The sequence below is a fragment of the Cydia strobilella genome, chromosome 4 (assembly GCF_947568885.1).
Source record: "Cydia strobilella chromosome 4, ilCydStro3.1, whole genome shotgun sequence".
In the NCBI taxonomy this organism is placed as follows: domain Eukaryota; kingdom Metazoa; phylum Arthropoda; class Insecta; order Lepidoptera; family Tortricidae; genus Cydia; species Cydia strobilella.
The window spans coordinates 10,737,503-10,753,509 of record NC_086044.1 but is presented as its reverse complement, the minus strand read 5'-3'; the positions used below and the strand labels follow the sequence as shown (position 1 = coordinate 10,753,509).

The window sequence follows — 16,007 nt, the reverse complement described above, 5'->3', positions numbered from 1 at the left end:
TAAAAATATTTCTCTATTAGTTGGGTATTATCTCCAGAACAGTGCAAATTAATATAACAACATTAATTGCATAAACACGTTTTACACGTTAAGTTTTATATCTATATCTATAATACTAGGGTAAAAGTACAACAGTCATAGGTTATGTAGAGTAGTGGCTAGTGGCTACAGTCTACACGATGTACAGTCACGATCGGTATTTATGTATACATATAGTGTGATATTTGAATAATAATAATGCGATTGTAAATTGTGATTCGTAGGTACAATTTTAAAACACAAGTAAATACTTCAACTGTACCTACCTATGCATTATTTAAATAATAATTACAGACTGCATCTATAAATATACATCATATTATTATTGTATTACATAATTATAATATAATAGTGTATGCATTTTACCAAAGAAAAGCCTATTTCGGTTACTTCCACCAAAGATAGATATAACTCCGTAATAGATGTATACAGTCTAAGGAAAAAACGTGCCTCGAAAATCACGAAAATTTGATTCTCGATCAGATGGCGCCACTACCTTTGGCCTACTCTCGAATAGAGGGCGTTGACGGTTTCGTTTGTTATTTAACAATTTTAACGCATATCAGTGAAAGAACATGGGTCAAAATAATAAAAATAATTAATGCAAATAAAAAAAAACATTTATCCATATTTAAATACTTTTTTAGTATTTTTATAGATTTTCATTTTTAGTTTTAAAGTTTGTCGATAGATGGCAGTGAATTTACTGTGGTTACAAAATTTACTATGACAGTATAGTACGTTAACTCTCAGAATGACCTTCGGATTTTAGAAAGATACATCGGGTATCGGCGGTAACACGCGAAGGTGATACTGCTGTTCTGTTTTCTTATTAAGTCACAAAAAGTTTTAAACTTACCGCAAAAAGTTAAGGATACCTATTGTCTCAATAAGCCCTAATTTAATGACGTTATGCTTAATATTCGGTTGATGACTATATTGCGATTTGACCTTTTGTCATAATCTAAATAAAATAGAATAAGAATTTGAAATTCGTCGCGAGGTAATTTGAAAACAGAACGTCACACCGTCATTTACTACTTTTGGCGGAAATTATATAGAGTTGTTAATACCAGTCACATATTTCAATTCATATGGTAAGATTATACAATTTTTCAAATTCGGGAGATCTTTGAATCTATTATGGAAATCATGTAATCAAAACTATCCAGATTGAACACAAAGTCCTTTTTCGGTCTCCTTTTCTTTGGCGTTTCAATGGGCATGGATGGAGGCTTTTGGTCGGCTTCGCTTAATATTTTTATTAATGTATTTTTTGAAATTCCTGTTACTTCTATCATCCGGTCTTGAATTGTATTAAAATATTTACAATTATCACTTTTCTTAAACGGCTTCTTTTCAAAAATATTTATATACTTTAATATATGATTTCTCGTGATTGACCATTTACAGAAATACTCTTTTTGAGATGTCCCCATTAAATTAAGTTATTTACTACTCTATATAGTTTAAGGCTGAAAAGACGACTGCACTCTTTGGGTTTTGGATTGCAAGTAAACAGTAAGACACTGTCATGTCATTAGAGTTTTGAATGATTCACGGTTAGTTTCACTAGACTTATATTGACCGGGATATACCCCACCCCACCCGTCAACATGATGCATGTAACTGCGTCCAAATATCATATCGGGAGCTCACAAATAATACAAAAGGTAATCACGGTCTATATCCCGGTCAATATTAGTCTAGTGTAGTAAGACACTGTCATTCTCTATTACGCGATTCGATTATGCTACTCACTCATTGCGGTTAGAGCGTATTCAAAAAAGGTTCACTCGTCACTTAGCTTTTCAGGCACGTGTTATGGCTAAAAGATCAATATCCTATCAAAGGAAACTGCAATATTTCAAGATGGATTCCCTAGAAGACCGACGGACGCTCTTAGATGCAACTTTTTTGTACAAGTTAGTGAACCACAAAATAGATTGTCCGCAACTGCTGACGTTGTTGAACTTTCGTGCTCCATCTCGTTTCCCCCGTAACGCTATCACCCCTCTTTACGCCCCGCTTAGAAGAACAGTTTCAGGCACTAACTCTCCAGTATGCAGGTTATGTAAAATTGCTAATGGTTGCTGTGACAAGGCGGATATGCACTGTGACCCACTAAATAAATTTATAACATCTGTCCGAAAATATTTCTTAAAACACAAATAATTAGAAACATAAATAATTAGAAAATAAGTTTAAATTTAGGTATTACTATAGTTGTTTACTTATATTTGTTATGCATGCGGTGTTTACCTGTAAGTAATTGTGACACCACTCCTTACATGTTTTAGCTTAGTACATTATTAATGTATCGATGTCAACAATTGTTGGTAAACCTTAAATAAATAAATATAAAATAAAAATTACGTCCGATTTTACCCGAAAAACGAATGTCATTCTGAGAGTTAACGGACTGTACCGCTCTATGTATAATATATAATATTATATCCTCTTTGATTTTACTGAAACAAGAACCGAATGTAAATAGTCCAATATCTAAAAATAACTATGAATTTACGTCATTAGGGTACACATACCTACTGTAGACATATCCTACAAAGATGAAAAACTGTAAGAATTTTTAAATTGCGATTTACTAATACCTGATAACCATCAGACGTCGCCTAATATAATTTAAGTTTTAGCAATCGATAATAATTTTTTTGTAATAGATATCCATTTAACATGTTCAAATTCCCAAATCTCCCAATCAATGTTAATATGGCAAAATTATTTGAGTGTTCCTACTCTCCCAAAATGTATTCCACAACATTATTGTAAAAGCTAGGGACAGTGTTATGATATTCATTAAGTTGGCTGTCAATGACCAGCTCTATACTGCCCATGTCTTAAGAACTTCAAAGACTCAATCTACAATTTTTGGCGACTGATGTTATCAACCCTACGTGTAAAATTATTATTTTATGTTAAGACTGCACACGAAAACTAAAATCCTATACTTATACTTTTATAAAACTTTTGATTAACTAGGTATTTAACCCCATATCCATGTTTATTTCATATGTAACTAATACACTTGAACGGGAAAAATTAAGACAAATTAGTCTATTACAGAAGTGATAAAGTTATTCAGACTTATTTTTTACGGTATATAAGATTTGATTCGTTTGGTGGATCAAATAAAGAGCACTCACGAACACAGCATTGGCCCTGAAAAGAGACATTTCAATATTAGACAAATAATCTGTAATCATACAATGGGGTTGGCAACTGTCAAAGGTTTGCAGAGATGGCGCCATCATAGCTTGCCCCTTTTTCTATGAGATTTGGCTTAAAGGGCTGGCATCCAGGGCATTTAAAAAACAAAAATTTGACACAATTCTAGGGATTGACAGGGCAAGCTGTGCTGGCGCCATCTGCTAATTATTTCGACGGGCCAACCCCATTAATTAGATCCATCACTTCTGACAGATTTAAGATGTGAATGAAACTTTTCCTTCTGTGTGATTTGACTGATTAGCTAAAGTCCAGTACTAGGACGAGGACCATCACCTATATATAGGGTGGAACATTTCTAGCGACTAAGCTGAAAGAACAATGTTGGACAATCGAGTTATTACAATCGCAAAGCTGGATTTAAAAGTAAAACAAAATCATTAAAATAAAGCATGTTAATATTAGAGACCACCCTACGAAGTTATTTACATTTTTAATTGACACATGTCATGTCATTAATTTGAGTTTACATTTTACGTTTATGACGTCATCGGATCTACTTGCTAGGGTTGAAACATACAGATTTTTGCACTAATGTTTAACAAACTGTATCTCACAAACGGTTAGAAATATTAACGTGATTAATAAGTGAAAAATAAAGTACGTAGCCTAAACAATTCCCCGTTTGCGTAAAGGTCGTTCGTTCTGTTCCATCCTGTATACTACAATTATGTTTTTTTATTTATGTAGATACTTAATCACTCTACAAAACATATTGTTGTAAGCGGAAAGAATCCCTTAGTTTAAAGCTGGGACTGTTAAAAGCAGACACTTATTTCTAAAGCCAAGAATTTACAAATGATTTTATTGGCAATAAATCTGTCTATGGGTTCCTGGGGATAAAACGCACAAGAGCAATTTAGGTGACAGCAGCTTGTCACGTTACTCCCTCCTCCACGTATATTGGAGGAGTGAGTAACGGAGCTGGGAGTGAGGAGGTAGAAAGGAAAGGATAGATATAACAGGGGTAGGTTCTTTATTTATCGGCTATTGTCTAAATATGACACGCTAACAGATGGTTTAAATTACAAAAAGAATAAAAATACGTTTATAGTCGCGCTAGTAGCACGCGCAAGGCAGGAGCACGCACACGGATAGGCGCGCTGATAGCACGCGCAAGGTGAGGCGCGCTGGTAGCACGCGCACAGTAAGGCGCGCAGATAGCACGCGCAAAGGTAAGGCGCGCAGATAGCACGCGCAAGGTGAGGCGCGCTGGTAGCACGCGCACAGTAAGGCGCGCAGATAGCACGCGCAAAGGTAAGGCACGCAGATACCACACGCAAAGGTAAGGCGCGCAGATAGCACGCGCAAAGGTGAGGCGTGCTGGTAGCACGCGCACAGTAAGGCGCGCTGGTAGCACGCGCACGGTAAGGCTCGCTGGGTAAGGCGCGCTGATAGCGCGCGCACGGTAAGGCGCGCTGGGTAAGGCGCGCTGATAAGCACGCTCTTCGAAGAGGCGAGGCGCGGTGACAGCATGCGCCTGTTGAGGCGAGGCGCGCCGATAGCGCGCGCCTAGGAGACGAGGCGCTCCGTTAGAGCAACCGCTAAGCACCACCGGACTTGGGCGCGTGCAGAGAGAGCGCCAGACTTCGCCAGCAACACAGGTACTTTTTAAGGAGCGCGAGCGAGGGTTTCTTGATGGTGCGGGGCCTGGCTTGGCCCCGCACGGACCCTTATAACTGACGTTCCTTTGTTGGGAACTAGAAGCAAACTGAATTCAGATGTCCGCTGGGCCGCTTATATAGCTAGCGATAACATTTTCTAGAATTATTCTTTACCTTATTATTATTTTTGAAAATATTTGAAAATATTTGTTCACCAGTAACAATTTTTAGATAAAATTTAGAACAAACTACTTGAAAACTATACGACCTAAACTTCATGCTAAAGAATTAAGAGTAAATTAATAGTTTGACGGATTATGTCAAAACAAAGAAACAAATATGTCAATGGAAAATTTATAGTGAATTTTAGGTCGATTAGCTTCGAAATTATAATAAAAACATGAAGTGATTAGAAAAACAGCAAGGTAAGTAACCGGACGGGTCAGGGCCGTAATAGGGTAGAAGGAGTTCAGGGAGAATTTAGAAATGGTAGCCAGAAAGTAAACATTTTAAATCAAAAGTTTCAGGGAGTAATTTGGACGACGAGAATCAGACAGGAAGAGAAGGCAAAAGCGTTAAGGAATTATAGCCGATTGGAGAATCCAGAGCATCAGCCCGTGGGAGTAAGAACTGGGAGTTAGGACCCAGGTATGAGATGCTACAAGCTCTAAACTGGCTGCCAGCTGGCTACTCTCTAGCCCTACTGACCTTCTTTCTTGGCTTTAAAACACTCAGCACATTTGGGACACTTGACCAAATAAGTAAAGTTACACATCAATAATAATAAAAATGGCACTTACTGTCCTTCCTTGAAGTACTCCTTCAATGTGTTTGAAAACCTTTTAGAGTATTTGACAAATTCCCTTTTCCTTTGTTCTAGCACTTGTTTGCCGGGACCGGGGGTATATTGAGACACCTCATTGACAGCATCCAGCAGCTTCTTGATAGCTGATGCAATCTCCCTGTAACAAAAATTGTTTGTATAATACAGATATTCTCAAAGTGTGCTCCACGGACCCCTAGGGCTCCGCAAAGCCTCTGTTGGGGCTCCGTGAGGATACTTGTAATAATAAAAAAAAACAGATCTTCTATTCTATAGGTATATCTGGTCCACAGTCACGAACGAAATTTTTTAATTTGGGGCTCGGTCAAATATTTCGCTTTCCAAAAGTTTGAGAACCGCTGGTATACTATACTATAGTTAAATACAGGCTTTCATATTATTTCCCCTCCCGCTACCTTTCCCTTTTTATGTGTCAAATAAAGGTTTAAACGGTGCCAAAAATATTTAGCTGACATCCCCCATGACAACTTTCATGTACCAGATGCAGTAGTATTATTATAAGATTTACCAGGCATAAGATTTAACAACACCTTAAAAACATATTTTAACCAAATTTAAAAACTAAAAAAGAAACTAAATAATTCAAAATAGTATGGAAATAAAGAGGCTATAATAATAAAAAATATTTAACAAGATATAGATAATGATAGTTTATTATTCAAGTAGGCATATTACAATGCACTTATGAACATCAAATAAAGCTACACTGGCCCTAACTCTACACCTCTGTCTCGAGAAGATTTAAAACAGTTTATACTTTACTTGTTATTACAATGCACTTATGAACATCAAATAAAGCTACACTGGCCCTAACTCTACACCTCTGCCTCGAGAAGATTTATAACAGTTTATACTTTACTTGTTATTACAATGCACTTATGAACATCAAATAAAGCTACACTGGCCCTAACTCTACACCTCTGCCTCGAGAAGATTTAAAACAGTTTATACTTTACTTGTTATTACAATGCACTTATGGACATCAAATAAAGCTACACTGGCCCTAACTCTACACCTCTGCCTCGAGAAGATTTATAACAGTTTATACTTTACTTGTTATTACAATGCACTTATGAACATCAAATAAAGCTACACTGGCCCTAACTCTACACCTCTGCCTCGAGAAGATTTAAAACAGTTTATACTTTACTTGTTATTACAATGCACTTATGAACATCAAATAAAGCTACACTGGCCCTAACTCTACACCTCTGCCTCGAGAAGATTTAAAACAGTTTATACTTTACTTGTTATTACAATGCACTTATGAACATCAAATAAAGCTACACTGGCCCTAACTCTACACCTCTGCCTCGAGAAGATTTATAACAGTTTATACTTTACTTGTTATTACAATGCACTTATGAACATCAAATAAAGCTACACTGGCCCTAACTCTACACCTCTGCCTCGAGAAGATTTATAACAGTTTATACTTTACTTGTTATTACAATGCACTTATGAACATCAAATAAAGCTACACTGGCCCTAACTCTACACCTCTGCCTCGAGAAGATTTATAACAGTTTATACTTTACTTGTTATTACAATGCACTTATGAACATCAAATAAAGCTACACTGGCCCTAACTCTACACCTCTGCCTCGAGAAGATTTAAAACAGTTTATACTTTACTTGTTATTACAATGCACTTATGAACATCAAATAAAGCTACACTGGCCCTAACTCTACACCTCTGCCTAGAGATGGGTAGTGAGTAAATACTCAAGAGTAAATATCGAGTAAATACTCAGTATTTACTCAATTTACCCGTATTTACTCGTTTATACCCAATTTGGTGGGTATAAACTATTTAGAGTGCTGACACTGCTGACAGGGTATAGAAATCTGAAATAAAGGTGTATTTTGTACTGGATTTAGTAGTCCAATTAGTAAAAAATATATTTTAAGAGGGGCGTTCCATACATGTAACTAAGTGCCACAATAAAAAAAATCTGAAACCACCAACGTGTGGCACATCATTAAATTGGTCTTTAATAGTTATTTGTTATACAAGGGTGCAAAGTTGTATTTTACCCGCGAGTGTGGAATTGAAACACGAGCAAGCGAAAGGATTCTATAGTTAAACCACGAGCGAAGCGAGTGGTTCTAAAATAGAATCCTGAGCGTAGCAAGTGTTTCAACACACGAGAAGTAAAATACATTTGCACCCGTGTGTAACACAAAACTTTTCACCTCACTATAGCGAGGAAAGTGCAACATCCACAGGCGTTAGATCATCTTCATCACTGAAATCACTCATTTTTTTACGATATTATAACAAAAAACTCTGGAAATTCTGTATTTTTACGTGAGAAGTTTTTAAGTAAAATTTTTGTTGACAATGTTGACATTTCTGACGTATGAAATGTCAATGATGCGTTTTGAAATTGCATTTACTCAACTTGTGCGTTCAGAATGATATTTAACATCATTATTAAAAAACAAACGTTTCTTATGGAACTTTAAGGTTTATGACATAAAATCATTAAATAAAGCTAAATTTGGTATTTTTTATTAGATTCTCAAACCATTTGTTTAATGATAATTAATATCAAACGAATCATTATTATGAGCGTTTTACGTTTTGTTATCTGTCAAGCTACTTAAACACGCTCCATCCAAGGTCAAATTACTTTCCCCACTAGTGGATAAAATGCGTTTTTCCCCGCTTGTTTTAAAGGATAAAAGACAACTTTCCGAGCTAGTGAGGGGAAAAAATAAATTCAATGTTATTACGCACTTTTTTCCATAAATTTAATACTTTTGGGAAAAAACCGTTTCCAAAGGCCAAAATAATGTTCATCCCTCTACAACTTTTGGAACAAAGTTAAATTAAATATGAAAAAATATCGGGAAAATAGACCCTAGAAAACACTTTGAGAAAAAAATACTTTAAACATGATCGGTCGGGTCATTTTTTAATTTTCATTAAAAAACTGTTCATAAAAGGACGTAAGTGCCGCGTAAACACGTAATTTGGCGTGTACGGGGATTCAGGATTCCAAAAGGCGGACCTGTGGATTCTATTCCAGTCCTCAGTCACTTATTTTAATGGGAGAGTGGAACCCAGCGTGGAAACACTTTCTAAGCAGCAGTTGACCGCAACTAGATGGGTAGTTAGTAAAAACCCACCTACCTAAAATACCCGTATTTGCCGTATACCGTTACTATGTATTTAGTGTGGTTAAAATATGATTTTATTATAGTCGTTAGTTTTCAGGCTGGCCCTTTCGGTTAACTCTTTGTCTATTGTAAGTAAAACCGCACGAGCTACTACCTGCAAAAAAAGAATCGCTAACTTTAACCGCGTATACTATACGGCTATACTATGTATAGTTGTTAATTTTCAAGCTGGCCCTTGCAGCTAACTCATTGTCTATTGTAAGTAAAACCGCACGTGCTACCCACTCAATAAAAAACGGTTCGGTCAATTTAAGGTATTTTCTTTGTGCTACGACATGGGATTCTTCAAGAAGCGGGTATTTAGGGTTCTCAAGGGTCGGAAATGCTTAAGTGGCTCCTGTGATGTTGCTTACGTCCATGGGCGACGATGACTGCTTCCCATCAGGCGGCTCGTCTGCTCGTTTGCTGAATATCACATTAAAAAAAACCGGTAATTGAATTACAATTTCTATGGAACTTGCAATAAGATTCAATATGAACTACGGAAAAATTGCGAGGCTGTGTGGGGTCCCTCTACGGTTACTGAGTTTCGGCGAGTCGAACGCTACGGAACCAGTCTAAAATATGTCAACGAGATGCGTAACAAAGGCGCGTTATCCGATATAAAATTTCTGAAATTCTTTGAGATGTTCTGTTTTGCCCAATGGTTGACTGGTAGAGAATGCCTTGAGGCATTATGTCCGCCATTTGTACATATTTTAATTGTGCAATAAAGTTTAAAAATAAATAAATAAAATGTATATATATCGGAGAGCGCACTTACACTGGTTTTTGAGCGTTGGCCTAGGGGGTCATCCAAAAATTACATCACACGAATTTAGTGATTTCACATTTGGCAATCCCGTTCCCCCTTGTGTGACTTCACATATTTGACAATTTTGTTTTCAACGAAATTAGCAAATTTAATGAAATATAGTTATTTTAATAAAAATATTTTAAATAATAGGAATATTAGAAATTTTATGACACGAAACCGATACGATATACCGTTTCAAAAACTAGCTTATTTAGTTGTATCGCGAATACAAACAATAAAAACAATTTTCTACTACGAGTGAAGTTAAAGTGACGTCACAAAGTTTGTAACTCCTCTCCCCCGTGTCACAACATGTCACATTTTCTAGACCCCCTCCCTCCCCCTAAACGTGGGACGTAATTAATAGTTTTCCATTGCAATTGGCACGTATTTAACCCGTCAACTAATTAATCGAATTTGGGTAGTTTAAAAAAATAGAAATGGGTACTTTTTTTATTTTTTATTACCCTACTTTGGTGTCCTATTGCTGGGCAAAGGTCTCCCCTCGTTTTTCCATTCGACCCTGTAATCGGCATTTTCCCACCATTTGGGGTAGAATGCGTCCAAGTCGTCCCGCCATCTCCATTTCGGTCTGCCTGAACCCCGGCCTGCACCGTCTATGGTGTTCCGTGGGTCCCACTCAGTAACCATCTTGGCCATAGGTACTAAAATTAATAAATTCGCAACAAAAACGGAGCCTTAAATTAATCAATATGAGTTGTATTTTTATGAATTTTGGCCACATTGCCAGGAAAGACTGCCAGGAAGATCACTGGTAAAATCGAAGGCGATAAGCCGAGACGTAGGAGCCCAATGCGGTGGACAGATTCGCTCAGCCCTTGATGTAACGCTCCACGGTGCCCTACACTCGGCGACAGACAGAAAGAAGTGGCGGCAAATTGTCCAAGAGAAGCTAGAAGTTACATAGAAGTGACCACGACCCTCAGTGACGAGGAAACCGATGCAAGGAGGAGGAGGAGACCACATTTTAAAAAGAAAACGGCTATATATTGGAGGCTCATATAAATTATTGGCGCTAAAATATTAATACACAGCCAAATTATATTATTATATGCCCAATGAAAGTTCGTGTTTAATATTTTAGATTCCCGAATATTGATAAGCCAATAGCGTATTTGACTGTATTTAAAATTAATTATTTTACACCATGCATGAAATAAAGCACCAGAAGATTAATAGAGAAACGTAGACATAGACAGCAGTTATTTTTAGACACAATTTCTATTTTAAAGCCCGTATAAAACTATAAATTAACGTAATTTGATTGTGACGTCACATGCTAGTGTTACATATAAATTCCATAGTAGCAAAATCGTTTTGACAGTTCGAAAAAAGAAACTGATTTGACTAGTAGTCAAACACCCTATTAGAATTATATGCCAATGACCGAACCTTTTTTGCAGGTAGTAGCACGTGCGGTTTTACTTACAATAGACAAAGAGTTAGCCGTAAGAACTACTATACATACTATGTAACAATCACCGCGTTATCTGGTAAGAGCTATAATATTGTAAAGTATTTTCGCCGCAGTTTTATTTTAATAAACAACTGGTTAAAAACTGTATAATATGTGAATCAGCTTGCAACATGCACTTATCTAGAACGTAAGTAATTAAGTAACTTTGAAAGTAATTACTAATTAAGTACCATCTTATTAAAAACCAAATTGTTAACTATACTTTATCACGTCTATATCCACTAAATTTCAAATGACCTCTCACTGATAATCAACTTTTTGCCAAAAACTAAGCGTAATAAGCTTCTTATAACATAAATATCATTAATACACGTTAACACAATTAAATAAAAACCAATTTAGTACTTAAATCTCACTAAAGTATTGAAATTTTGTTAATAATCGTTTTTACTCACCAAAATGAGTAAATACGAGTATTTACTGTATGCTTTGAGTAAATACCGAGTAAATACTCAGTATTTACTCACCCCTACCCATCTCTACCTCTGCCTCGAGAAGATTTAAAACAGTTTATACTTTACTTGTTATTTAATTTCACAAAGCTAAATATTATTCTTGTTACTGTAACTTACTTAATAGTTTCCAGGAATGTCTTTCTGTCTGTTATTTCATCAGGAATGCGGCTCAAAATTTTCTTCAATGCAGTAGATTTCTTGTTTAATTCTTGGAATGCCTCCTCAGACCTGTTCAGCCTTAGATCAGCACCTGTAATTTATTTAAACAACAATAATTATACCCAAATCATTTAATGAATTTAAAAGTTGTATCTGTAATAGTATATGTAGTAAATTAAACACTATTATTAAATTTCAACTCAACATTGAGTGCTATGTTCTAGTTTAGTCTCCAAACCAAATCTGCATGATAAGTAGCTGTAAACATAACTTTGCATATATATATACCATACTTATACATGTACACATATATATAATATTCCAATACTTTTTTACTTTTATTAAATAAAAGACACTTCCTAATTTAAAGAAGGTATTGTTTTGCTTCTGGGCCTCAGAAGGTATACTAATTGTCCTTTTACAGAGCATTACTGTGCTTACCACCACATGATAGTTTTTAAAGCAAAGTGAGAAATGTTATTCAGAATGAAACAATTCTAAATAGTTAGTTAGTTAGTCTAAGTTCATGTAAAGGTTCCTAATGTTGAAGCAGTTCTATGTTAACTTGTCTCCAATAATAAATTAATAAACAAAACTTACATTCTGATTCTGTAAGAGCCCCCTGCAAACGCAGTAAACTCTCGTTCATATTGACAGGTATATCAGCTCTTCGCATTATCCCGGCCACCAAATCATAATTAAGCCCTGGCACAGCAGCCTCCGCTTTGGTAAGGGCTGCTCGTAATGTCTGCGACGCGCCCAAATCATATTTCTCCAACTAAAAATATAAAAAGTAGAACACTATTTCAACATGATATATGGGAGCCTTGAAGCTTATCAACAAGAGTACCAGTGATTAGCATTATCGCATACGTTTTCCTGGTACGTAATATATCTTGTTAATCACTTTGTACAAACCTGAGTTAACACAGGACGAATAAGAACGGGCAAAACCAAAGAAGTGACAGGCAGTTCATCGCCCATTGTCATTGTGGCAAAGTTTAGGGATTTAAGATGGGCGAGTACAACAGTGCTTTTTGCAGAACTCGTTGGCCAGATAATTAGCAATATGCAAAAACAGGACACAAATAGAAAGTACAATAAACAATAGAATTAGCTTCACACCACATCACACATACATAACTTGATTATTTCACAATCACAACTATTTGATTTGACAACACCTATTCCGTGTTCCGTCGATGTCATAAAAGTATTGCCAGTTGATGATGCAAATTACAAGATTACAAGTGATTAAAAGCATAAGGCCCTCTACACTCGTGCGCGAATCGCGGCGCGAAGCCACGAACGCGAGTGTGGAGTCTAGTTCGCTATTCAGCGAAATCGACTTCAAACTATACTACTCTTTGCTTCAAACTCACGTTCGCGGCTTCGCGCCGCGTAGTCTGGAGCGCCCTACACAAATTTACGATGGGGAATTAAAAAAAATGAGACTGTAACAAGGACAAACAACAATAACGCTTTCTCTGCTACTCCTCCTGAAAGATACATAAGACTATCCCGTTCTGACGGTTCCCCCTAGTGGTTATATACTCTTTGGTTCCCCCCACCACTCATGCCTAATAGTATGGAGTCGATTTCGCTGATTAGCGAACTAGACTCCACACTTGCGTTCGCGGCTTCGCGCATGAGTGTGGAGGGACCTTTAGGTTTATGTGGTGGTATTTGTGTGGTAGTGTGCTACAAATCGACTCGACCAATCATATTGTCGCATTGCGTATGTTCTGTCCCTCACGGGCGTAAGCGGTAGGCCACTTTTATAGGATCCTACCTTCTTTGACATAGATGGTATTTCGACTGCTCTGTAGGGCCCTCCACACTCGCGTTCGCGGCTTCGCGCCGTGATTCGCGCATGAGTGTAGAGGGCCCTTGTCAGATTGCATTCGGTGATATTCAGTGTACTACGACATATTATAAGTCCGCTCCAGACTACGCGGCGCAAAGCTGCGAACGCGAGTGTGGATGCGATTTCGCTGATTAGCGAACTAGACTCCACACTCGCGGTCGCGGCTTCGCTCCGCGATTCGCGCACGAGTGTGGAGGGCCCTATAGATATATACTTTAGTTGGTCAAGCAAATCTTGTCAGTAGGAAAGGGCGGCAAATTTATAAAATGTAGGCGCGAAGGGTTGTCGTCCCATAGAAAATTTGAATTTCGCGCCTTTTTCTACTGACCACCTACTGACAAGATTTGCTTGGCCAACTATATGTCTATGTTCTGTTGAGTACTTTTTTATTCTGTAGGGCCCTCCACACTCGCGTTCGCGGCTTCGCGCCGTGATTTGCGCACCCTTGTGGTTGAGTGTACAATAGCCCAAATCATGCTAACGAGACACAAATTTGTCATTTTTTAGGGTTCCGTACCCAAAGAGTAAAAACGGGACCCTATTACTAAGACTCCGCAGTCCGTCTGTCCGTCTGTCTGTCCGTCTGTCACCAGACTATCTCATGAACCGTGATAAACAGTTGAAATTTTCACAGATGGTGTATTTCTGTTTCCGCTATAACAACAAATACTAAAAACAGAATAAAATGAATATTTAAGGGGGGCTCCCATACAACAAACGTGATTTTTTTGCCGTTTTTTTGCGTAATGGTACGGAACCCTTCGTGCGCGAGTCCAACTCGCACTTGGCCGGTTTTATTCTTTATAAATGTAATTCATTTTTATGGTTATTGCTATCAAAAGTTAAAACATAATAATTTATCGTTAATAATTTATTTAACTTGTCGTTCACGAGTCGTAAAAAATGACGTAAAATTTGAGTTAAAATCGGACTCGATTTATCAGATTGACATAGAGATGTGCCAAGTTGCCAACCCGTAAATATTGCAAACCGGGCTGAACGGTTCGACTTTCTGTGTAAACCGGTTTCAACCCGGGTTGATCAAACCGAGTTGCTATGACGGTCCAAATTGAAAGCGTATTAGGTTTGACCTGTTTGAGGCGATTCGTAAACGCGAATCGAGTCAGTCGGGTTGGGTCGAGTTAATAGTCTCAATGGCCTCGCGCAGCATTCTGGGTATGTAACGCTTCTCCTTGGCAAGATTAAGAAATATCCAAACTTTAATAGGGAAGATGGCTTTTCTCTACCACCAGCTTGGGATCCTGTAGTCCACCTGATAAAGGAGCAAGCGAGACATAGACTGTGAGACCGTAGTGTTGGATGATGCTGGACATTCTGATGTTTTGAAAAGATGTGTCCCGCCGAGTTTGTTGCCGGTCCCATATTGGGATACCCTCCTACAATTTAGGAGGGAATTAAATCTTCTCGGGTCCGTGGTGTAGGGTTGGAGCCGGCGTAGTTTTTATAATAATAATAATAATATGTTATGCATGTACAGCTGGGGGAGGTTGTAAATTCAACAAATTTACAACTTTCTGAGACAATGTCTTTCAGATCTATCTCTGAATCAGAAACCTATAAATACCTTGGTATGTCACAGTCGTTGGGTATTGAGGGCGAGGGTATTAGACGGTCGGTGAAGGAGCGCTTTTTCAGTCGGCTCACAAAAGTCCTTAACAGTCTTTTGTCAGGAGGCAATAAAGTGCGCGCCTTCAACGCCTGGGTAATGCCCATACTCATATACTCCTTTGGCATACTAAGGTGGACTCAGACCGAGCTGGACGCCCTGGATCGGAGGGTCCGTCTACTACTCACCACACACCGTATGCTACACCCACGCTCGTCAGTTATGAGATTGTACATCTCACGGAAGTGTGGAGGTCGAGGCTTCCTTAACGCCAAAGATCTCCACAACCGCGAGGTGTGCAATCTCAGGAATTATTTCCTTAACAACGAGTGTGGGATGCATCGTGATGTGGTGGCAGTGGACAGGAACTTCACGCCGCTCTCCTTGGCAAACGAGAACTGGCACAAACCTGTGGTACAAAGTGCTGTGGGCCGCAAGGCGGTATGGGAGAGTAAGGTGCTACATGGGCGGTTCTACAAGGCCCTCACGGGACCCGATGTAGACCTGCTCGCGTCGGTGAACTGGTTACGATTCGGGGACCTCTTCGGAGAAACCGAGGGTTTTGCCTGTGCAATTGCGGACGAAGTTATGATGACGAACAACTATCGGAAATATATCCTGAAGGACGGTACGGTCGACATTTGTCGGGCATGCCGCCGTCCCGGAGAGTCACTCAGGCATATCAT

At 38.1% G+C, this 16,007-nt stretch overlaps 1 protein-coding gene across 1 annotated transcript; it reads right to left on the bottom strand.

Annotated features, from left to right (window-relative positions):
- Nucleotides 1-13,003, bottom strand: LOC134740580 (programmed cell death protein 10). The gene is made up of 5 exons (XM_063673101.1): nt 12,746-13,003; nt 12,428-12,605; nt 11,786-11,918; nt 5,690-5,851; nt 1-3,219 (listed from the first exon to the last, which is right to left on the bottom strand). Exons 1-5 carry the CDS (start codon nt 12,815-12,817, stop codon nt 3,135-3,137), a joined length of 630 nt encoding a protein of 209 aa, XP_063529171.1. The 5' UTR covers nt 12,818-13,003; the 3' UTR covers nt 1-3,134.
- Nucleotides 13,004-16,007: the final 3,004 nt, after the last annotated feature.